Source organism: Tachypleus tridentatus, chromosome 12 (genome assembly GCF_004210375.1).
Source record: "Tachypleus tridentatus isolate NWPU-2018 chromosome 12, ASM421037v1, whole genome shotgun sequence".
NCBI classification, from domain to species: domain Eukaryota; kingdom Metazoa; phylum Arthropoda; class Merostomata; order Xiphosura; family Limulidae; genus Tachypleus; species Tachypleus tridentatus.
Window position 1 is genome coordinate 106116939 of NC_134836.1, and position 24520 is coordinate 106141458.

The following is a 24520-nucleotide window of genomic DNA, read 5'->3' on the forward strand; positions in this document are numbered from 1 at the left end:
TGTTGAACATGTTGGTTGTTACACTTGTAGTTTAGCACTTTTAGTCTGAGGCTCCCTTGATATGAGTTTAAGCATTTGATGTCCCCAAACCTTAACCACGTTGACTGAAAAACAGTAACATCTTTGGATGTACTGCATCATTTAATTAATTAAACATCATATTTATCGGCTTATTGTTTATTTAGAATCAAAATTATCTTGGCACAGTCAAACTTGTCGGAACGCAACTATGACAACCATTAGAAACTCGGGCATATATCTTGGTACAATCGACCTTGTCGGAATGCAGCTTTTAACAGCTGTCAATATCTTGTTAATTACTGTTATTGAAAATGGCGAAAATGTAGATATAGAAGTTTGAAGGTCACATTTATACTTTTACAGTTAGTAAAGATTCTCCTTCGATATATACGTGCTTCTTATTTAGGGAGTGAACGTTTCGACGAAACGTTAAAAACTAGTTAAGGCTATATCATATAAAGTTTCTTAAACAAGGCGGTTGTTTCACTTATTTTTTGTATTAGATTGTACTTCGATGTTTTTCTGCAAATGGCACATTACAAAAAAAGCAGTAATATTTTTACGCAATTTGTATTTATTATTTCTTTAATGAAACCTGCACCCTATGAAACAGAAGTGCAAAGGTTTCTTGTTTGCATGTTCGGAATTTGGAATACCCAAACACGCTTGACACAGAAAATTAACTTCCCTTATATTGCACGAGCACGTGTGTTATTCACGAGGGATAGTGACGTAGTAGGCTTAGCTGCATCTCGCCTATGATTACACCTTATTTGCTGTTGTTGGAGTTAAGACGTTCACCATATGTTGTGTAGCTTTATGTGCAAACAACCTGTGCTCAATGCCCGTAGTCTTTCAATCAGTAAAAGACGTTTTTGAGCGTTATTTCCTTGTACTCGTTTCTGTATGTAAAAATGCAATCGGTTTTAAGAATAGCAATGAACAAAATATTCTTGTTAGTTGATAAAACGTGCTTTATGATACTACAAACGTCTCGCATGCAAATGAATATAGAGCTACTTTATCACTCGGTAATATTCCACAAATATCGCCGACAAATATAAGTTAATTACGAAATACGTTTGAAGAGAAATATTTTTATTTTTTCCCGTATATAGGTGCACGTATTACCTAATCTTATGAGTTGAAGATGTAGTGTAAATCAGTAGGTACATTCCACAGAAGTAGTTACCCTATCTTCTTGATAGCTCAAGAAGAAAAAAAATGAGTACAGAACAGAGACACTAAAATAAAACTATAAACTCAGTAGTTGCAACGGATGTTCGTAAAGACGAGGAGTTTTCCTACATGTTAATAGATCCGTAAACCATCTGTTGATATCAGCATTATAAGTTGTGTGTCTTCACGACAAGTGCGTGCGGTAAAATATAACAACAGCGACTGAAATTCGTTTTGACAACGTGCAATTGAGAAGTTCGAATGGACCAGTCTCTCCCGTCCTGCTTACAGTCTTAACCTTATGATGTGCATTCGCTTATCGTTCCATCTCGGTTCAGCTGTTTGCAATTCCATACGTAATTCAACGCTTACTATGATGGATCGCACAGAAAACAGGAGAAAATTCATTATGTATTTACCGTGTATTTGCTTTCTTTGGTGTAAGATATTTTATTGTAAAACTGATATTTTTGGATACTTATGGCAAAGTTTTGGCAGTTGGATATTAATCGCTGTTCATGCTTGGTAATCTATTGAACGGTTACATTTGTTCTTTCTAAGTGCTAACTAGTTTTATCTTCAATTTCGGCCACTAATCTGCTGCAGTCTCCAGGGAAGTCCGAGATAATTGGGATTCACTTCTAAATCTTATTGACAGAGAGGTTGAATTGTTATGGATAAGACTCCATATTAGGGTTAATATTGTTATGCGTATATATATATTCCATTCTGTTTTATGGTGCCCGAATTCGGGGTTTGATACCCATGGTGGGCAGAACACAGAGAATATTGTGTAGCTTAGTATTTAACAACAACCAAAACATTTCGTCATGTAATATTTCATGACAATGTATAAAGTCGTAGGTTGATACAGTAAGAATAGGACTTGCAGAAGTAGTGCCATTGTTAGTGTCAGAAGCTTATGACGATTGTACATTAAAATAGACCAAAGCAGAGAAACACATTAGCAAATATATTGTTATTACCGTATATAAAGATAGTGGATGATGTGTGCATATTGTTCGTTTGTTGTTAAACAGAGAACTACACAGTGGGTTTTCGGGTCGAATCCTTGATTTTAGTGTTGTGGAACACTCAAGATTACCACTGAGCTAGCTACCAGTTAGAATAGAACTTTTGGAATGCGTAAGTGATCATCACTTTTATAACGCTTCCACAGTCCCGAAGCATGGGGCGCAAATTATTATATATTTTTCGTCGGTAACAGGACGCGAAACTTGGAACCTCCGATCCTAAAGTCCGGCACGCTGACCACTAGGCAGCACGTGACTCAACAGTAAAGTTCTTTCGCTTATAAATTTCTCATAGCACAGATGCAGAAAGTAATATTATTTGTTAGTTCGTGGTGTGTGTGTTTATAGCAAAGCCTCATTGAGCTAACTACTGTACCCACAGGGGAATCGATCCCCTGATGTTAGTGCTGTAAATCCGTAGACGTACTGCTGTTCTACGAATGATGTTTGAAACGAGACTTGAAAAGAGATCACGTCATAAAATCCGTTGCACACTAAATGAACAGATTATTGTCACACTGTCATGTTCGAAAGTCATTATGGCAGCGTTTCCCAATCTTTAATCACACATACCCCTTTAGTAAATAAATAAGGGCTCTTGCGCCCTCCCTCTGTTGTTGTTTTCATTTAAATCAGTGAAACAGTGAGTTAAGTGACAAGATATAACACACGGATACAAATTAAAATGATATGTGTTCTACTAATTACTCATTCTTTTAGTTAACGAAAACATATGCTATTGCTTCTACCCTAATCGCTCATTTTCTGCCCTCTGGTGGTCGCCCTATATTTAGGGAAACGCTGTATGAGGCACATATGTATATGTGTATATATAATTACCAGGGTTATAGAGATATTCTTTATAAACTGGATTAACTCATACAGTTAATCCAGTAAATAGTTAAATTATCCACTTTTGTGCCACGTGGCAGTTTGCTTTCGTGAACAGCAGCTGCTAGAAAGTGGATCTTTCTTTCTTCTGTTTCATTCATTTTTATATTATTGTTTTCTTCGTCAATTTGCGCAGAATAGCGCAGCTGCATACATCCTAATATGCCAGTTTCTACGTAGCTTGCATTTATATATATCTAGAACGATTGATCTGTCCTTTAGTCTTTTGAAAAGTTTAAAACAAAAACAAAGAAAAAAACACGTAAACAAACCAAACAGCCCCAAGTTTCAAAGTGATGCATATGTCAACACTGCAGCTAATAATTAACTTTCTATCGCTTATTCAATTTGGGGTCACGTATGGCATAGTGATTAGCTTGTACAGATTGTGAATCCTTTGCCATAAAACACACACCATATAACAGTGACAGCAAAGCTTCACCATTCGATCAGTGGGCTTTTTTTTATTAGCTACCTTCTGTAACAAACAAACAAACTTATACACTTTGGGCTCTGGTTAACGAAAAAAAATGAATTGTTGTTTGGCGCAAATCTATAAACAGTGGGCTGTTTGCGCTCTGTCCATTATGGAGAATCAAATCCCGGATTTTAGCGTTTATAAGTTCGTAAACTTACCACTAACCTACCGGGTGTTTTTTTTAAATTTGGGTCTTTTCCCGACAAATAACTATAGCCGAGAAGTTTTCTTATTTGTGTGAATTTGGCCAGTTTGTTTCCAATGCACGCAATTTTGTGTATGAGTCTTAAAGAAAAGCCAACTCATCAGTGAAATTGTTCGTACTAATGGTACACATTTGTAGCTAGAAATAAACAAATAAGTTTCACCTGCTGTTCGTGCAAAATGCGTCCGAAAATCAAACTACTTTCGATAGATCCCAGATCCTGCACACTCACTCAATATAATCCTAAAGTCAGCCTTGTTTTTTGGTACACGATATAATACTTATATTCGTTTAATTTTAATAACGTTCTAAATAAAATCAAGGTTTTGACAACAATATTTATATGGACTGTCAGAAAGCTACGCAAATTGTTTATTTGTTTCGGATTTTCTCGTACTGAACTGACAGACTAGATGGAAGGAAACTCCAACTCTTGGACTACTCTGATCAACTAGTTGTTTTTGACTGTTACACTAATAATGCACCCATTCCCCCAAAGTGAGGCGTGTAATTTTGCAGCAAGCCCCGCAGTGGGAGTTGCCAACTTCTTTGTTATTTTTTAGAATTATGTTTTTGCGAAACAAACTTGCATTGAGTTATTCATAAAATATTTCATGTTCTGCTCAGTTTTAGGAGCGACATGTTTTATGACAGTTTCCCAAAGTGTTAGCTGGGGCACCAAAGATGGGCCGAAAAGACAAAGATGCTGAATTAATTTGAATTATAATAAAGAACAAAGCAATAACAGTTATGTTTAATTAATTAAAGTACAGGATTGCTTTGTATTTTAAAATGAAAATAAGATAACCTTAGATAAAACTAAGTGTGTATCTAATTGCTCATCAATCTATAAATTTAACCCAAACATAATAAATTGTTAATGGTCTAATTATAATACATATAAATTTTTAGGAAAAGGTCGCGATAAATTACAAACATCCAATTTAATGGAAAAAGCACTTCATAGATATTATTAAGGTTCACTTGTAATTGTTTTTTGAAACTGATGAATCACATGTTAAAGCATTTTGTGTAGGTTGGGAAGGCCATCAAGTGACCCTCAGACTAGAAGAGATTGGGAACCACTGTTTTAAGAGATTGATATGGATTTCTTCTGCTTCTCAAAGTCATTTTTCAAAACATTTTAACTTTGAATGGAAGTTAAAGCTTTAGAAGTCACTGTGAATTTAATAGGCAAATAATTATCAGCAGTCATTTTACCAATTCATCGCAACATTGTCAAAACGTTATATCAAAGACGAATTATTAGGACGTGTTACCATAAATAAAATTTTAGAAAATTGTTGTTCTTTCCCTAACATCGTCTTTTTGTTGTTGTTGATTAATCTCGAGGAAAAAAATAGTTACCTTTCCTATAAGAGCAACACTTCTGATCACTCTTTATTTTTGGCCCATATATTGATTTATATTTGTTAAAGAAGTGCCACCAAATAGGAGCGTAACATGATTCATCAAATACATAGTGTTATAGTACGCCTGTGTCTCAAGGTTTAAGACTGGGTATGTGACACTTCCTTAATATTATAATAGGCCTGTATCTGAAGGTTTAAGACTGGGTGTGCCACACTTCCTTAATATTATGGTACGCCTGTATCTGAAGGTTTAAGACTGGGTTTGCCACACTTCCTTAATATTATAGTAGGCCTGTATCTCAAGGTTTAAGACTGGGTATGTCACACTCACTTAATATCATGGTACGCCTGTATCTCAAGGTTTAATATTTTGCAACCATAGTACAGTGACTCACTTGAATACATTACAAGAAGCATTAACACCTACAAAAACAATTACAGTTACTTATTTTACTGCATTACGGGAAGGTTTACGACGGACAGAAGTGGTTGCATTGTTATTTGAAAAGATTAAAAGAACATATAACACAGACAAAACTGATTACATAGAGTTATTCGACAAGATTACACTAATTTATTTGATCAGGTTACACGAAATGTTTACCGGCTTGTTTCCTCGCAGAGTTAATTGTACTGAAGAACCAAGTGCAGTTGGAGAAACTTGAGCACAGTATTGACTGATCACATACACTGTCTTATAAAATTAAATATTAGGAGCAATACGTAGGTAACTTTTTACAATGTCTTATTAGCCTGGATCACGAGAATCTGTAACACATGCAGATCTGGTTACAATGACTTATTAGACAAGATCACAAGTCAGATGGAACTGGTGTGTGCTTCCACTATCTATGATACGTTTTTCAAATATTGGCGTGTCCACTAACCCGTTAAAGTTGGGTCAATGAGTAATGGAAACACAGAAATCACTTTAGAATTCCTATTCGTTGACACAGCTCTTTAGATATCTTATTTCCAAAGTGTACAGCTGATTTTTTGTTTGTTTATTTGCTTGTATACGTAATTTTAATCAATAAACCATGCATACGCGAAGTATCCGTATAGTAACCACTTTGTACAGTGTACAACATTACTTGTCAATTACATGTAAATGAGTTTTTTCTGAAAAAAAAAAAACACGTTATATTGCTATCATGTAAATGGAAATGCGAGTTTTTGATGGCAAATATGTTCAACTTCGAATAGACTAAACTACACATCATTATTTAGGAATTGTAACAGTCACCGATTTTCTTGGTCCAACCAATAAAACTCCCTACTCGCACAAACGCCATTACTGTTTTAATGATTTAATGGTCCGTACTTGCATGGGGAAGTCGAAAATATGGAAGAAGGGGTTTCGAGAGACATTCCGCAGACGAACACCTACCCCATTCAATCCGTGTGAATCTGACACGGTCAGTGACGATGGTTCCAACCCCTGTTGTAAAACAATTAGCGAGTTCTTGGTAATGAGCCAACATTAAAGTGAAATGAACTGTTAAGCCTATTTAGGTTATTTACCAGAAAAGCAAGTACGTTCTAACAATACCATCGACTACTGTTTTAGTTTACTTCTGTACCATACTGGTTTCTATACTGGTTAGGATTGTCACCTGTGACTGTGTTGCAATAAACATGTATTCATAGTTACAAATTTTGCACAAGTTTGTTTTGAAATTTCGCGCAAAGCTACACGAGAGTTAACTGCGCTAGCCGTCCCTACTTTAGCAGTCTATGACTAGATGGAATGCTGCTTGTTATCACCACCCACCATTAACTCTTGAATAGTGGGATTCACCGTCGCATGTAACGCCGCCACAGCCACCCGGTGTAACAGGTTTACATTATTTTTTGTAAATTACTTGTTTATAGTTTTGTAATTTCGAATTTAAAAATGTATTTATATACATTTATCATTCCATATTCTCAAGTGATTATAATGCCATATCTCGCACGAGGTTGCATACATTAACAATTAATTAGCGGTAATCGAATGAATGGATTTTTTTTTTGTTTACAATTATCTTTTAGCTATTGAGCTAACTCTCGAAATAATCAATAAAAATGAAATACCAACGCATCATTCGCATATTCTGTCAGTAATATATAGTTTAAATATATATAAATCGTTTAGGTAAAGAACATTTAACAGTATCGTTTCCTTCTTTGATTGACAGATTGAAGGTTGTTTTCTTTGATGATTTTGTTTAATTTTCTTTAAAGATAACGAAAGAATGCTGCTTCACCCGTATTTCTTCCCAGAGCCAAGTTATCTAGAACAAACAAACTGGTCACTGAATATCCGATTACAACTGTGGACTCCAAGCTGTAGCTTGGAAGATACTTTTTTCGAACCGATATGGCCAAGCGGTTAAGATGCTCGACTGGTCATCCAAGGGTCGCAGGTTCGAATCCCTGTCACACCAAACGTGCTCGAAATTTCATCCGTGGGGGTATTATAACTTTTCGGTCAATTCCACTATTCATTCGTAAAAGGGTAGCTCAAGAGTTGGCGGTGGGTGGTGATTACTAGCTGCCTTCCCTCTAGTCTTACACTACTAATTTAGGGACGGCTAACGCAAATAGCCCTCGTGTAGCTCTGCGCAAAATTCAATAACAAAATTTAACGCTACGAAGTAGAGCTTTCCTTCGAGATCGACTGAGAGTCACGTCACGTCTTACGTTACAGTTTTACACTACACTTGATCTACACGTATTTACGTGAAACACCTGAACGTGTAAGGGTGGAAACGCTCTTGGTAGGCACGTGACCCTTCCTTTATGTTTACTTTGTTTATTTTATTAGCGTAAGCACGTTTAAGATGTGAGAAACGTATTCTGTTGCAGCCAAAAAGGGGGGAAAAGAAATTTCCAATATGTTTTTAAAACAATATTTTGTACTGCACACGCGCAGTTTCATCTAGAAGGATTATTTAAGATCCATGGTCGGTGGATGCCTACAATAGACAAAGATACTGCATTAAGTACGAGAAGTCGGGATGGACATTTTAACAATGAATTATAAATATATAGGATATTTCATGCATGCGCGAGTGACACCACATGACCTAGCATTGAGATGAAAATACTGTCATTTAACTTTTCCTCTACGTTCTTGAATGAAACATCAAAAAGAAATTAGAAATGAAGATTTAGAATGTGCGGAAGGTTCTTACATATCGTTTTTTTTATTAGCACAAATAAACTCGGCCACGTGAAGAATATTGCAGCTAGCAACTTATTAAACGAGTATTTATAGTTACAAAACTTCACTCTGTGAGAGGATATATGAATATATTATATACCCTTTTATCATGATTTGAGATAAAAATATATTAGCGCTTATCAAAAATTTTATCTTTTTTTTTTGTGGGAAGCGGGAGGGATGAGGGCTAAAGCTATCAGAAAATGAATCCTCTAACTTGGTAACTGAGAGTCCTTACAATGAGGAATCTTCGGGATATTTGTCTCATCATGTGCGACTAAAATTATTAAATTACAATATCATGTATGTGGTGAACTACGATAAACCATATACGTGTACACGCATAATCTTTGTTGCTTTGTCTCTATTGGCTGTGGGTTTCTTTTAGGTTTGTTGCATGTGATGTTCCCTAGTTTACTGCTAGTTTGCCTCAAATATTTCTTTTTTAAACCTTAGTTGATTTTTAATGTAGATTAAGCTGCTAATTACATTTTTATGATAGGACAGTAATTTTTATGCTTGGACAAACTTCCGTGATAATTATTTACTTAATAAACACTGCCCCACAGTTACATAAAAAGCAGACTGGTTTATCTAGAAACCGGGTCTTATTAATGTTTTTATTGGTATATTTTTCTTTTTTTTTTCAACTCGATTTGTGGTAAAACACTCCTGTTGTATCTCAGAAATTTCTGTGGTCACGTGGCTGGATGACAACGCGCTGCGTTACCTGCACGTAGAGAAAACTGCTAGTGCATATAAAGGTTTGTTTCTCACAGCTGACTTCCAATCGTGGTAGTTTGTGTCAGTGGCTATAAGAAAACATGTTTCCCTCCCTCTTCCCGTGTAGTGGTATCGCCCTTGTCAGCCAACTGACGTCAGGTTAAACGACCTTGGTTGTCCAAGCAGTGGTGTAGTGGAAACCTCGCCGGGGAGGATGAACGCGAGCTGTCGACACTCCGGTTGTTTTCTAGGCGTTGATCGATATCTGTGATTTCGTTAGTAATGGTCACAGAAGTTTCCCATCATTGCGCATGCGTAGGATGTAGTTGAATATCATAACGTGATCTGAGATGAATTCACTATTGAACTGGAAAACTGTTCGTGATGTATCACAGTACTGATATATTATGTTGCACGATTTGATGTCTCTTGTAGACATCTAGATATATTCTACGTGTAATAAAGATGCATAATAGATCACCAATGATGTGTATGGGTACACATAGAAATGTTAAAAATGGTGGTCATAGATTACGAAAAGTTGCTAGTGAAAACTTGCAAGTGTACGTCTGTCTTGTTATGTACGTGTCAATTAAGAACTGTTGTTTGTAGTAAGAGAGAACACAAAAATGTTACATTGCACAGAGTGTATATCGATTAAAGACTTGGATGTTCTAGATTGTACCCCTCGCTGGTACAGTGCTAAGTCTGCGGATTTACAACGTTAAAATTAGGGGTTCGATTTCTCTAGGTGGACTCAACAGATAGTCCAATGTGGCTTTGCTATAAGAAAAAACACACACACATGTTCTAGATGACAGAACTTGGGAACAGAAAAATGTTACTTTATGTTAAGAGCGACACAACTTTTCGTGTCAACTCACAAGTGTTCCTTAACGTGACATAACTTGTATATTTAATTTCAGTTTTATTTTAATAAGATACACTGGTAACCGCCAAGGATTTCTGTGTGTGTACTTGTGTACAAACAACCTTATAATGCTTACAAATCGTTTGTTTTTTTTAAACTATTTATTATTATATTAGCATGATAAGGTTGTTTGTTTTTGGGGGAACATGCTGCATGAATAAAACAAGCCCAGATTGTGTCGAACCATCCAGAATGTTCTTGTAAATTGTTGTTTGCCATTTTATCATTACACTGTAGAACATTGGTGCTGAAAACATACATATATATATATATAGATGTCACTTAAGAAATATTTACTATACGTGTCACAACTCTATGGAAAGCAGGCATAGTTGTACAGCTTTATATGCCATACATGAAAAGGACTTGTATGTAGAACATAGCTCTTTGATATTATCGATGTTTCGTGGAGCTTAGTTTTTGTATGTTATACACTTGGATTATATACAGAGCCTATACATGATACGTCTCTTGTAGAGGGCCAACTATTATTGGTTGTACATGACAGCCTGTGTATAGAGCTTAGTTGTATGTTATGAATGACAATTTGTATATAGAACTTAGCTGTTATATGTTGTACATGTCGACTTGTATATGAAGTTTGTACATGTAAGTTGTTTTCTACATTGTTTCTGTATTGTAAGCTGTTTTCTACATTGTCGTTTTGCAAGTTCTTTTCTACATTGTTTCTGTATTTAAAGGTATTTTCTACTTTATTTCTGTATTGTAAGTTATATTTATATTGTTTTTGTTTTGTAAGTTGTTTTACTGCATTGTTTTTGTTTTTTAAGTTGTTTTCTTAGCTTTGTTTGTAAGTCGTATTGTAATACTTAACTTGTTTACTTAGCTTTTATATTTTACACGTAACACATTTTACATAAGACGCCCAGTTCAGTGTTTCACATTACAAATCTAACTTGCATGGCCAAAACATTTAGAAACATCAATATTTATTTGTTTTTCCGTTATTCAATGATTAAACAAGACAACAAAATGCTCGTTCCTTTTGCATCAGTATGAATAGTGTAGGTAGTTCTCACTCGATACCCATTGTGTAGCTTTGTGCCTAATTCAAAACAACAACAACATAGTGTAGGTTTTAACAGTTCTCACTTTCCACTTTTATGAAGAAGGTTAAGAATGTATCTGACCTCGAAAGTAGCGGCATTGCCTTTGGGGTCGTATTAACCTCAGACTTGCTAACTGAATCAATATTTCGGATGTTTGTGCAAAGCTCAGCTGGACTATCTATCATAGTCGTCTTTAATTTTGAGCTGACAGATTAGAGGAAAGGCAGTTAGCTAGTCAACAACGCCAGACGCTACTACCTCTGTAGCCAAATAGTGTGATTTGGCCGTCATTCCTATAGTGTAGGTATCAACTATGAAACCTGGGATTCACAGCCCCAAAATTCTCACCATTTAGGTTATGCGCAGTCCAAACACAATGGGACCCTCTCCATGGAAATAAAAGCCTATACTGGGTGTCAAATTTTAACACACATCAACAAACTGGGGAAATCGGGGACAACATAAACCAGTCCGAGAAAGGGATAGACGGAAGTTTAGAACAGTTGCAAAAACCATAGGTATGCAACGACAGAGGCGACATCTACCACGAACAAAGAACATTCATTTCAAAAAGAACAATGCATGAGATACAGTACTAACGAATTGGGCTCCTTGGTCTTTCTGAATTATCTTATTAAATCCTACAAGTTCTTAAGCTTTCAAGGAGACCGAATATATCTTCTTATGCTGAATGTCTTCCTATAGGTTATAGGTATTTTCCAGATGACAATACCAATATAATTTGTGTCAGTATTGTTCTTCACTATTTCAAAATGTGTTTTTTGCCATAATCTTCATTGGCAAATCAAATCTTCAGATCCAAACCCATTTGATAATCTGTGGGAAGTATTGGAGTATGCTGTCAGATCATCCTTTTCCTTTTAATCTGGAAGGATTTGGAGACAAAGTGACTGAAGGGTTGATTTTCGAAATTGAAACATAATATAAAAACTAGTGGAGTTGTTGTCACGGTGGAATCAAACTGTGAATGAAGCTTGCAGTAATCGAATAAGCTAGTAGAGCAGGATATCCCATTTCTGTCCAATTAGTTTGAATAAAATTACTGACTGTACGTGATACACGACACAACGTACTTGCAAAGTATTAACTTGTATTGTGATAATTACCAGTCGGCGTGAAAATTAGTTCGATTGTGGGGAATTGTAAGTATGGACGCTAGAAATATACTAGTGATATTTCATGCTAACATTAAATTTTACATTCGCTGACTGACTCTATCTCAGTGTGCTGAATGAAAGTCACTGGTGCCGCTCGAGCGTGGTTGACGCATATTGAGTTATAGATTAGAGACAGCTCATGATGATGAGGGACTTTGTAGAAATGACCGATATGGGTACAAACAATCATTTTTGTCAAAGACAGTGTAAGTAACATTTCAAAATCTTTAAGTCATCATTAGGAGTCGAATATTCAACCAAAATGAGTTAATTAATCTTTGGTTTTTATTATAATATGTTTAGTCTTCTTTCTCACTAATCGATGCTTAAACGGAAAAGGGGAACTTGAAATTATGTGTGTAAAAAAGATTAATAGTGGATTTAGAGTAAGTGTGAAACACTATACTATCATAAAACAGAACAATACTAAGTACAAATATATAAAAGTGTATATGATCGACAATGCATCTGTTGGAAAAGGTGTAAGTAGTTTATTGTTTTTTCATCAAGAACCTTTGAAATAAGCTTTTGTGTTATGAGAACAACCACAGATGTATCATTTATGCTTGACATCGAGTAAACGTTTTTGCGCCCGTGTGCGTTTTATTTACTGTTAAATGCGAAGCTGCAAAATAGGTTATCTTTGGTGTGACCAACGTAGGGATCAAACAATGAATTTTAGTATTACGAAGTTGCTTGCTTCCAGTGAGCTACAGTGTGCTGTTTTAGAGATCAAAAATGGCTAATAGTTTTATAAACACAGCAACCATAAACGAGTTTTTGAAATGGTTTCTTTGTCTGTAGTTAGCACAAGTCTACACAATAAGTTATCTGTGCTCTGTCCACCATGGATATCGAAAACAGTTCTTTGCGTTGTAAGTCTACGGACATACCACTATGCCACTGGGAATTTTGAAATGAATTATTAATATTTTCATTTTCATAAGATTTTTGGTGCCCGCCAGGTTGGTTAAGACACTCGACTTGTAATCCGAGGGTCGCGAGTTTGAATTCCGTCACACCAAATTTGCTCGCCCTTTCAACCGTGGGGGCGTTATAAAATAACGGTCAATCCCACTATTCGTTGGTAAAAGAGTAGCCCAAGAGTTGGTACTGACTAACTGCCTTCTCTCTAGTCTTACACTGCTAAATTAGGGACGGCTATTCCAGATAGCCCTCGTGTAGCTTTGCTCGAAATACAAAACAAAACAAACTATAAGGTTTTTGAGATTACATCTCAAATATGCCATTTGTTGGTTAACGTATTTCATGCATAACATAACTGTGAATTGTTTCTTTATTCAGGCTTAAATTTGTCTTGTAATATTTTGTCAGTCTACACTTGAGTATTTCATTGGGAAGTTTTGTCAGAAAATCTCAAAGGTATAATAACAGTACTGAACAAGATGTTGAATATAACGAAATATACCAATCATCTACCAGTAGAGTAGTATTCTATTCTATATAGAGGAGTATTCGAAGAGCTCACATGTCTATAAGAATGATTTCAGGGATACTTAAAAGTTTAGAAAACAGTCACAACTGATACCTTGATTAGGATAAGAACAAGGTCTTCCAGGTATGCAGGATAGGTCAAAAGTAACTCAAGTTATTTGTACAGTTGTTTCAATTAGAACGTAGTTTAAGTTGTGACTATTACTCAGAAATAAACAATTGAATTATTTTCTTGAGTACTAACTGAAATCTGTGTAGTAACAGTTTGCCCTCACCCTGTGCACGAAGGCGTTGCAATCTCTTCACGTATGTACTTATCTCTTTTCGTTTTTCTAGCTTGCAGTTGTCCTTGGTTCTTAATTGACTAAAAACTGTATCTAATTTTCTGTTTGAATAGCTATTTTAGATAATAGTGCAGTCACGTACCTCTTCGTTGTATGATTGAACTTTTATGTGAAGACTAAAGGAAAAATACAGTAAAAACATATGTTCAGGGATGTTAAAAATTTGTTGTGTTTGTTTGTATCTTAATTACGTGCTAGGTAGGGCCGTCATGTAAAACTGACATTATTACTGACCAATCACTATTGGTAGTTTGAATTGACAGACACAGCTTGTTTGTGGACCTTTTGATTGCACCAGTGAAGCTGGGGGTGTAGACAGGCGCCCTAAAGGGCGGGTCTCACGTGTAGGGGAAGAAACGGGGAGCTGTCTGCTTGACAGTGCGGAAGGAAGCCCATGTTATTAATATAATAGCTTTGACTGGCGAGGCGTGCTTTTAGATGAATAGGAGAGTATGTATACAAACACTCGCACTCGAACGTTCTGCGTGTTGCGTTTCGAATTTTATATGGTTGATGATAAAGTTAATTCTGCTAGGAAGAAGGCATTGATTTACTTTTTTATTTAATATGCGGCTTAATAATCAATAATTTCTTACGCCGACCGCTACGTGTTTATTTATCCTATCCTGTATTTTCCTTGTATCCACACAGATATATACTGATAACTGACAACTCTGATAACATTCATAATACGTCGTTCGGTGGAGAAATATATTAAAAGCTAGCAAGGAATACGTGTAGTGTATATATATATATATATATTTCTCTGTGAGATTGTCTCTCTGGCTCAAATAGCTAAGCGTCAACTTCCGGTTTCGTTGATTCGTGAGGGCCACCAGTTTCGCCAATTTAGTAGAGTTAATAATTACACTGCACAGATTTTGCTGACAGGCTTTATTAACAATGCTGTGTATTTCATTTTCCGTCTTTCATCCGTGTGAAAAAATAAGAGGAAGTGTGAAAAAAAAGGAATGAAAGAATCATATGTTAATTATATACACACATTACTTTTACTACGCTTGTCATTATGATTTGGATAAGACCATCAGATGTTCCAGGGTAATGTATCTTGACGGAATCATCCGAAACTGTCACATTCGCTGTACGAAAACAGTAGATGTAAAAAAACGAGCATTTTCTTGGAGTTAGAATACAACATTCAGCTTTGCTCCGTGTTCACCTGCACGTGACTTGTTTAAACTAAACTTTTTCAACTTTTTTATCTCTTCATTATTCTCAAGTGTATGGTTAAACATTTAAAAAAAACAACAACATACGAGCAGGATGTACTAGTATAGCCAGTTTCTAGAGGGTTAAGAAACAAATACTTTGCCAGAAATATGTTTCTACGTCTTCTTCAGTCCTCAGTCCTTCGCTGAGACCTCTTCAAACTAAGTCTTATTTCTCCGTCGCGTCACAAGTTGTCGTCCTTGTTATACATACATTCTGAGCAACAGAAATTCTTGGTAGTTACTCCTGCATACCGTAGAGATCTTTGTCGATTTCAACTTATGCATAATCTGATGAAGTTTCCTGTCTCTCGTATTTATAATTTGGAGTTTTTTACAGATTTGATGGTAATATGGCATTTCTGCTCATTACAGATTCTGATAACCAAATTTTAAGAAATTGAACTTCTTACCTTGGATGTGTCTACACTTCTTACCGTGTAAAATTATCAGATATACGTATCAGGATACTTGGTGTTGTGTAGCTTTACTAGCAGTGTGAAGTGTTCTTCAGAAATTTAATTTTCATTCTTATTCCTGATTGTTTTCCTGATAATTAACCAGAAAAACCGTATCTCACGCTTTTTATTATATTATTGAAATATCTACATCAGTGATGGTCTTTACAACGCTTCGTATTATATAGACGGATTATGAAACGTCATAAAGACGATCTGAATAGCAAGCTGGATGCAGCGATAGGAATGTTGAGGATATTTATGCTTTTCTGTTTGTTTGTTTTTTTATATTCGCACAAAACCGTCCCTAATTTAGCACTGTAAGACTAGAGGGAGATCAGCTAGCCATCACCACCCACCGCCAACTCTTGGACTATTTTACCAACGAACAGTTGGATTGACTGTCACTTTATAACGCTCCTACGGCTGAAAGGGTGAGCATGTTTGGTATGATGGGGATTCGAACCCGCGACCTTCAGATTACAAGTGGAGCGCCTTAACCACCTGCCCATTATCGGGCGTTACTTGTTTATGCCCCACCATAGTGTTTGAAAATTATTTGGGATTATTTTCTGTTTTTGACAGCTATATATGTAAGCAATACCATCATTTGTGAGAAGTATACGTGGAACAATATACGTGATTGCTTATGAACGACAGGGTTAAATTGGATGTTGTTGTAATAATTAGAGTTTACAGTAAGTTATTTCTTTTCTTCCTTGTAGGGGGGCCAGTATATAGTGTAGGCTGTTACTTAGTATTCACTTTAGTGTTATTTTTATAAACAGCGTTCGTTACTGTAGTAACAAGAACAAAATAACGGACTCGGCAGTTTCTAATATTGTGTAAACGGACATGGCTTGTTATTCACACGACAAAATCATATATAACATCAATGGGTAGTATTAATCATTACTTGGATAACAGCTATTTATATTACGCTAACGGATTTTTAGTGTTACTCACATATAGAGTCATTGTTTGTTGGTATGTTTTGGTTAAAACAAAAGAAAATTTATCATTTATCCACACTCTTTATTCATAATTCCTTTGAAAGTCGATAAATCTTGACGTGTCGTTGGTGACTCACATACATTGCCCAACAGCATCTAAAGATAAGCCCCCTGCTAGTACAGCGGTAAGTCTACGGATTTACAACGCTAAAATCAGCGGTTCGATTCCCCTCGGTGGGCTCAGCAGATAGCCCGATGTGGCTTTGTTATAAGAAAAAACACATCTAAAGATAAAGTGCATACTTAGTTGGTATTGGAGGTGGTAAACCAGTGTCTTAAGGCAGACTCAAAGAAATATATTCTTTACTTCTTGTTATAAAATTTTAAAGTCTTTAAAGAAACAGATACATATCTCTCTGCAAAGTAAACAAAAAATTAGGACTTTGAGATGCAATGCTCGATAATCCTCTAGAATTAAACATATAGATGCACGTGTACAAAAATTATGACGTATAAGCAACACCAGATCATAAATAAAGCTCCGTAGTCCAGATTTTTCATTAGAAATCATATTTCTCTGTTTTATTAGTAAAAGTGTTAAACCCATATCAGCGTTTTGAGATATATATTTACATCAAGTTTATTAATTTCTCGTCATCAATAATAATAGTAAGTTTTCTTTTTGCATATATAATTAATTGGTTTTCCTATGAAAAAAATAAGAAATAGCCCACTTGCATATTTTTTTCAAATTTAAATGTTTATACGTCATAAAATTTAAAATATCTCAACATGTACACGATAAAAATTGTATAATTAGTCTGATTTCATCAGTTATATTTTACTATAACTTTAGCAACGTTTTACCTTCCACTGTGCCTAAACGTAGCGTATTCATATGATTGACCTGATACTTGTAATATTAGTAAGAAAGTGTTGTTGAACTGTCCAGAAAATGTGCTGTTACCCGTCTTACGTTAACACACAAGTACCGAAATTGACTGAATTTTTTTTTTCTTTTCAGGTTGATATCATGTATTACGACGATTCACTGCCTGATGACTACAAACTGATGGATATTGCGTATATTTACACTTGGAAGCGTGTAAGTAGATTTTCCCTCTTTTCAGCATCTAAGTTCTACTGTCATCACAAAAGAAACAGAGTGGAATAGATCATGATTATATTGTAATTACATATATACTCTGTATGTTGATTGAGCCCATAAAATCATACACCGGTCATGGATAATGGGTTTGCGTAGCGGACTGCAAATCGGAAGATCCAGGGTTTGAGGTCCGATATTCTGTTTAAAACACTCCGTAGTTTTAGTTGTGAGGATCCTGTAACTTACAGAGTCAATTTCGTTACTCGTCGGTACTGTGATTGGTTGTCCTCTCTCTCTGATTAGCAGTCCAAATATTAGAGATGGTTATGCCAAAATATTAAGGAGGAGGGGTCTCTCTAAATAGCTGTTTAGACGTATAAACTATGAAGAAAACGTTCATCTTAGCTGTGAGTATGTCATGAACAAAAATTTTGGAGAGCTCGTAACTTTGGGTGAACTAATGAACTTAAGAAACGAAATGGAAACGTGAAGCGCAGTTCGAAAGAGTGAAATAAATTCAGATTTTGGAAATACTTAAATTGGAGTCTATCTGGGGCCCCAAAATGGAATAACTGAAGATCTTTGGATTGCTGCATGAATGTAAATAAAATTTTTCAAGAACGTATCGGCAATGAAACCGAATTTAAAACTAAAGCTGATAGAGAGATAAAAGAGGCTTATGGGATTGCTAATCAAAACAGTGTTTAACCTTGTGGAATACACCTAGATCCTGAAATCAGAGATCTCTGATCATTGGTTTCTTCCCTGTCAGAAAAATAATTATTATATATTTTTTGTTTTTCATGCAGTGCGAAATCTCAATATTTGGCGCTAATCTTTCTTATACTTGCTGTGTATTTATGCTAATATTCCAAGTGTGTCTTCAGAAATCGATCTGACTAAAGTTTTTTTTTCAATCAATCTTCACTTAAGAGTAGTTTTTCTTGACCATTTGTAAAGCAAAACATCTCTTAACACTTCGTTTCCAGCTGTGTTGCATTGGAGATGAGATACAGACCAGTACGTTGAGGAATATACAAAAACACTTCTTGGAAAGTCAAGTGACCTACATGACGTCACTTAACTCCCTTTGTGTATCACTTATTTAGCTATCCCTGAAGAAATAATATTTGCCTTATAAAAGCACTCGGGGTATATGGCTTTTATTGTTTCATCTATATTCTTAGGTTATGGAAAATTTTTATTCCCCCTTCCCATATGATAAGGGGAGTTTTGGGGGGTTTGACTTCGCGAATTTACTTAAAATGACAATAACGTCTATAGTGGTCATTCAAAGCATTTAAAGTAGTAAATGTGTAATTCGTAACGAAGTATACCATTCGATATTTACATTATCAGTGATAACTCTGAATTTTAATATCGTACTAAAACAATTACCAGGAATGAAATTTATATTATAATATAATTACACGTGTTCCTTATAAATTAGAACAATGTAACATGTGGAAATAAGTGTAAAGATTGCTCATGGATGGATAATCAAATAACATTTATTCGTATAAATAAATTAACATATATAATTAGCTCGAAAACGAATTTGTTTGGACATAAGTTTTGAACAAAGACTCATTATGAAATAAAACGATATACTTTCAGCACAACTTAGCGCATAAAATAATTAAACACCTAGTTATAAGATAGCTTGCAATATGTAGAATTATGTGAGGTTAAGTAATGTTTTCTTTATTGCACAGAAAACACAAAGGCTTTAACGTGTGTAAACATTACATCAAATGTGGAACGAAACAGGAAATTATGCCATATCCATCTTCAAGTTGAATGTGGTCGGGCCTTAAACAACGTATATAATTTTAAAAGAGGATGCTGACGTAAACATATGTGTTACCTCTTATAGATTGTTTTGTTTACCCTTTGTTCGTTTCTTTTACTAGAACGGACCTATGAGGCTCTTCTACAGAATACTGGATAAACCTCGTAAAAGGCTTAAGACGTGTCATTCTACCGATGCTGAAACACTTTTAGTTGTGAGTGATGACGTAACTAAACCAGGGATGCTAAATGGGACGTGTTGTGAGAAACCAATGGGGTAGAGTCGCCATCAGCAGAAGTAAAGAGGATTCTCCATGGATATTCAGCCAGAGTCAGAAAGAAAAGAAGTCAGTACAGTGAGTGGAAGCAACACCAGAAGAAATTTAGCTTCTGGTATTACGCTTCTGCTAACGAAGTGTTAATAGGAGATGAGCTAAGTCATCAACCAGTCATATCCAACTCAGTCAACAGTACCAGTCAGTTAGAAGATGAACAGAACACACAGTTACTAAATATTGAAGAACAGAAAAACCATCGTGCGTCTCCTTCGTGACAACGTCTCATCTGTATTATATGGTAAGAAAATGAGATTGGAACAGGAAGTTTCTCTAAAGTACACAAACAGCTACAACTGAAACATTCCATGATCCGCTGTTGAAAGAGGCGTCGAAAGTGGTCGAGAATAAATTAAAGCCAGTTGAGACACATCACAAACGTGTAATAAAGAAACGGGGTTAAATGAGGCAAAGAAACCTACCAGTCAGATGGAAACTGAGAAACTCACTGACTTTGCTGAAACTGTGGAACCAGTCAACTCAGTTGAGAAAGAGAAACTTACTATTCCAGTGTGTGACAAAACTCCTGATGATGCTGTCGAGATGTAGAAAGTCGAATAGTCCTGTTAGGTTTAAAGATTTACATTCCCAATGAGAGCAAAATATCTGCACATTTCACGAATATCAGGAAGGACTCTACTCGTTCTGATACAAAAAACACAACTTCCAATCGGAGACCAAGGAACTGAACAGTCCACACGAAACTCAAAATACCACTGAGGTCAAGGGACTTTCCAGCTTAAGTGAAAATGCCAAACTTACGACTCAAGAAGACACTTTGAAACTTTATAGCCAAACTGAAGCAAAAAAAACATATCGATTCAAAATGAAACCAGGAAACTCACATCACCAGTTCATGGCAATAAAGCCACAAACCTATTCGAATCCATTAAACTCGTTAGTAAACCACCTGTAGTCAAAACTACTGCGAATAATAGTCACATAACTTCGACACTGTTAACCGTGTCTTCCCAAGTAGTAACAACCTCTGAAGCTGTCAAAAGCCGAAATTGCAAATCAGAAGAAATGTTAGCAGCAACTGTTGACCTCGAAGATAGATATGTATCAACGTCAGTTCAAAAGTCTCCAAACTTGTATTTGGGGAGGACTCGAAGTCCTTTGTATCGTGGACAAAATGAGAAAGAAATCTATTAAAGAAAATGATAAGTTTAATAAAAAGAATGAAAGAAATCTAGTAAAGAAAGTGAGGAAAAATGTCGCAGAGATAGCGAAAAGAAATTTAATAAAGACAGTGAGAAAAAGTCTAGTAAGGAAAGTGAAAAGAAATACAGTAAAGAAAGTGAAAGAAAGTCGAGTAAAGAAATCGAGAAAAATGAGAAGAGATGGCGAACTCAAGGTATCGAAATCTCCAGAACTGCTTGTTGTCAAACCTGGTGAGATTCCACCCATAAAATCTCCCGAAAATTGTCCATCAAAATTGTTGATCCTGAAAAATTGAGGCGAAAGAAGACTCTGAAGTGGACAGTGGAGTTGGCAGTGATATCAGTAGCCGTCCTGAAACGCATTTAAGTGTTGAAGATGACTTGTGGTCGCCTGGTAATTCCGTTGCAGAAACGGAGAAACTGACCACTCCATCTAAACCCGCCCTCACTCCGCCTCCAACACCATCACCATCTACAAGCAATCCGTGTCCATCGCCTAGTGCTGGTTATCTTTCTTGTCAAACTCCATTACACGTTCCGTCCACTTCACCAAAGATGTGCCTCTCGCCGCGGGAGGACCTCGAGCCGCAACGAGACGAAAACGAGGCGCTGGACCTGACTTTATCCCATCGCCACCAAATTCGCCACTACGATCGGCCGCGACACGTAGCTAACCCACCGGTCCTGGACAAACATAGGCAACTGGTATGTCTGACGGCGCCTACCAAGCCATCGCTCAAGCCATTACCGCCCCCACCACCCCCACTCTCACACACTCACATGTACAGCAGGAAGGCAGAATCCGGGCGAAACCACCGCTTCAAGGGCGGAACTTTGACAGTGATCAATCCAGATCCGAATAGTTACCGGCCTAAAATCGTAATAAAGAATTTAGACCCGCGACCGGATCATGCCCACCATCACCACAATCACAGAATGTAGAGCTATTGTACATACTTTGGTGTAATTAGTCTGTTAAGCTGGATAAGGCGTTGTATTCTGTACCTGTATGTGCGAACTCTGTAATAGTCTGTCAGTAACTTTGAACAGTCCCAAAGAAGTCGGACACTGAGAGGACAAAATAATTAGTTCATGATAAAATTACAAGAGAACAATTTAAATAACATAAAACTATTAAGGAGTGGCTATCTTTTCTTTCGCGCAGCTTACGTGTGGGATTTCGTTGAAATATTTATCTTGCGTGACGTATTTGTTGTAATCACTTTTGGAGATGCTTTATCCAAAATACAAATATAACGGACACGATAACTGTTGTTTTAAATATGCGGGAGAGCTTCCTGATACGTATACAGTATCTGGTATATCTTAATTGGTCAATGTTTCCTACATGAAGAAAAAGAAACGTGTTGTAATGAAAACAGTGTGTCTTCCAAGACCGTTACTTCGTGTACTATCAAAATTTGTTTTGTAATCAAAATAGATTTGCTATTTCTGTATATACATGCGTTTATATGTATATCCGTGTAAAGAAAAGTCAGCAATGTTCAGAAGCATATTTCTACATTTTTTTTCCCCAGTTTGACACTCGGTCGTGTGTAAATGTTTCAGAAACGCATGCATATAGAACAATTGTGTTGGTGTAAAACAATAGAACAAAAACAAAACAAAACAAACGTAATGTTACATGACTTTGATAATTATTTGTTAAAATCGTGTTTATAAGCTAGTTTATGACCCGTTTTTTTTTTCTCTTCGTACAGCAATGGAAAAAAATACAACATTGGACTTTTCGATTAATGTGACCAAGTAATTCACACGAGTGATGTGATAAAGAAATTGTTTTCGTTCAGGGAATGATATACTGGTTTGATGTTTATTTGACTGAAGAATTCACCTGAATAAGCTGGCAAAAGAAAAGTTCTGGACATTAAATCAAACCTGACTATGTGGCCTGGATTATATAAAACATAACTGATCACTTTTTATAGATAGTACAAACCTAACCTATGTTTTTTAGATTAGCCTAGAACCTGGCCTGTACTATGTTTTAATATAGATTGTACAACACTCTGGCCTTTTATAGATTGTAGCAATGGCCTATGCCTTATAGATGATGACCTGGCCTAACTATGTGGCCTATAGATTATTGACCTACCTGACCTATGTCTTTATAGGCCTAGTGCCTTAACTATGTTTGGACCTAGCCTTCCTGGTAACCTAGCTGGCAGATGTTCTGGCCTGAGTGTATATAAACCTAACTATGTTTTATAGATTATATAAACCTGGCTATGTTCCTGGCCTGATATGAAGCCAATATATCTGGTATGGCCTATACAAACCTGGCTATGTTTTGGCATTGTATATACAAACTAACTATGTTTTATAGATTATACGCTTTTGGAACTATGTTTTATAGATGCATATAAAATAATCTATGTTTTGCTCAGATTATACAACCTAACTATGTTTCTATATAAACATGCCACTATGTTTTATAGATTATACAAACCTACTGATGTTTTTATAGATGTATACAAACCTAACTATGTTTTTTAGATTATTAAAACATAACTATGTTTTATAGATGTATAAAACTAACTATGTTTTATAGTGATTATATAAACCAAATATGTTTGCGATAGATTATACTAGGGGAGCCTAACTATGTTTTTTAGATTATACAAGACCTTACCGATGTTTGCCACTAGATTAAGCCTTATAAACATAACTATGTTTTATAGATTATGAGTAAACCTGAACTATGTTTCTTTATAGATTATATAAACATAACTATATTTAGGGATAGATTATACATAACCTAACTTATGTGTTTAGATTATAATTTAAACATAACTATGTTTTTATAGATTATACAAACCTAACTATGTTTTTATAGATTATACAAACCTAACTATGTTTTATAGATTATACAAACTTAACTATGTTTTTTATACCATTATACAGGTGGTAACTATCAGTTTTATAGATTATATAAACATAACTAATGTTTTATAGATTATTTGAAGAATGACCTCTATATTTTTTGATTATATGCTTTTCAAATTTTAAAGAGTGAGTCGGCATGGCTAGGCTTTGCTTGGCTTACAATCTGAGGGTCGCGGGTTCGATTCCCCGTCACACAAACATGCTCTTCAGCCGTAGGGCATTATATTTTCACGATCAATCCCACTCTTCGTTGGTGAAAGAGTAGCCCAAGAGTTGGCGGTGGGTGGTGATGACTAGCTGTCATCCTCTAGTCTTACACTGCTTAATTAGATATGACTAGTGCAGGCAGCTTTGTGCGAAATGAAAAAACAAACAAACTTTAAATAGCGGCGATTCCCAATAGCAGCAAAGTTGTTTGTTATCCATTCATTAAAATTTTTCGTTTTTATATATTTTTAATAACAATAAAGAACTTTTAGTAATTTT

The 24520-nt window shown here is 35.7% G+C and overlaps 1 protein-coding gene across 1 annotated transcript in view; it reads left to right on the forward strand.

Moving 5' to 3' along the window:
- The window catches only part of LOC143235711 (polycomb complex protein BMI-1-A-like), a 55320-nt gene extending 33038 nt beyond the window's left edge, over nt 1-22282 (forward strand). The window contains exons 8-10 of the mRNA XM_076473922.1: nt 17755-17835; nt 19752-19906; nt 21418-22282. Of these exons, the coding sequence (XP_076330037.1) occupies nt 17755-17835; nt 19752-19906; nt 21418-22069 (888 nt within the window). The 3' untranslated portion in view covers nt 22070-22282. The remainder of the gene's footprint in view (nt 1-17754; nt 17836-19751; nt 19907-21417) is intronic.
- The last annotated feature ends 2238 nt before the right edge of the window (nt 22283-24520 follow it).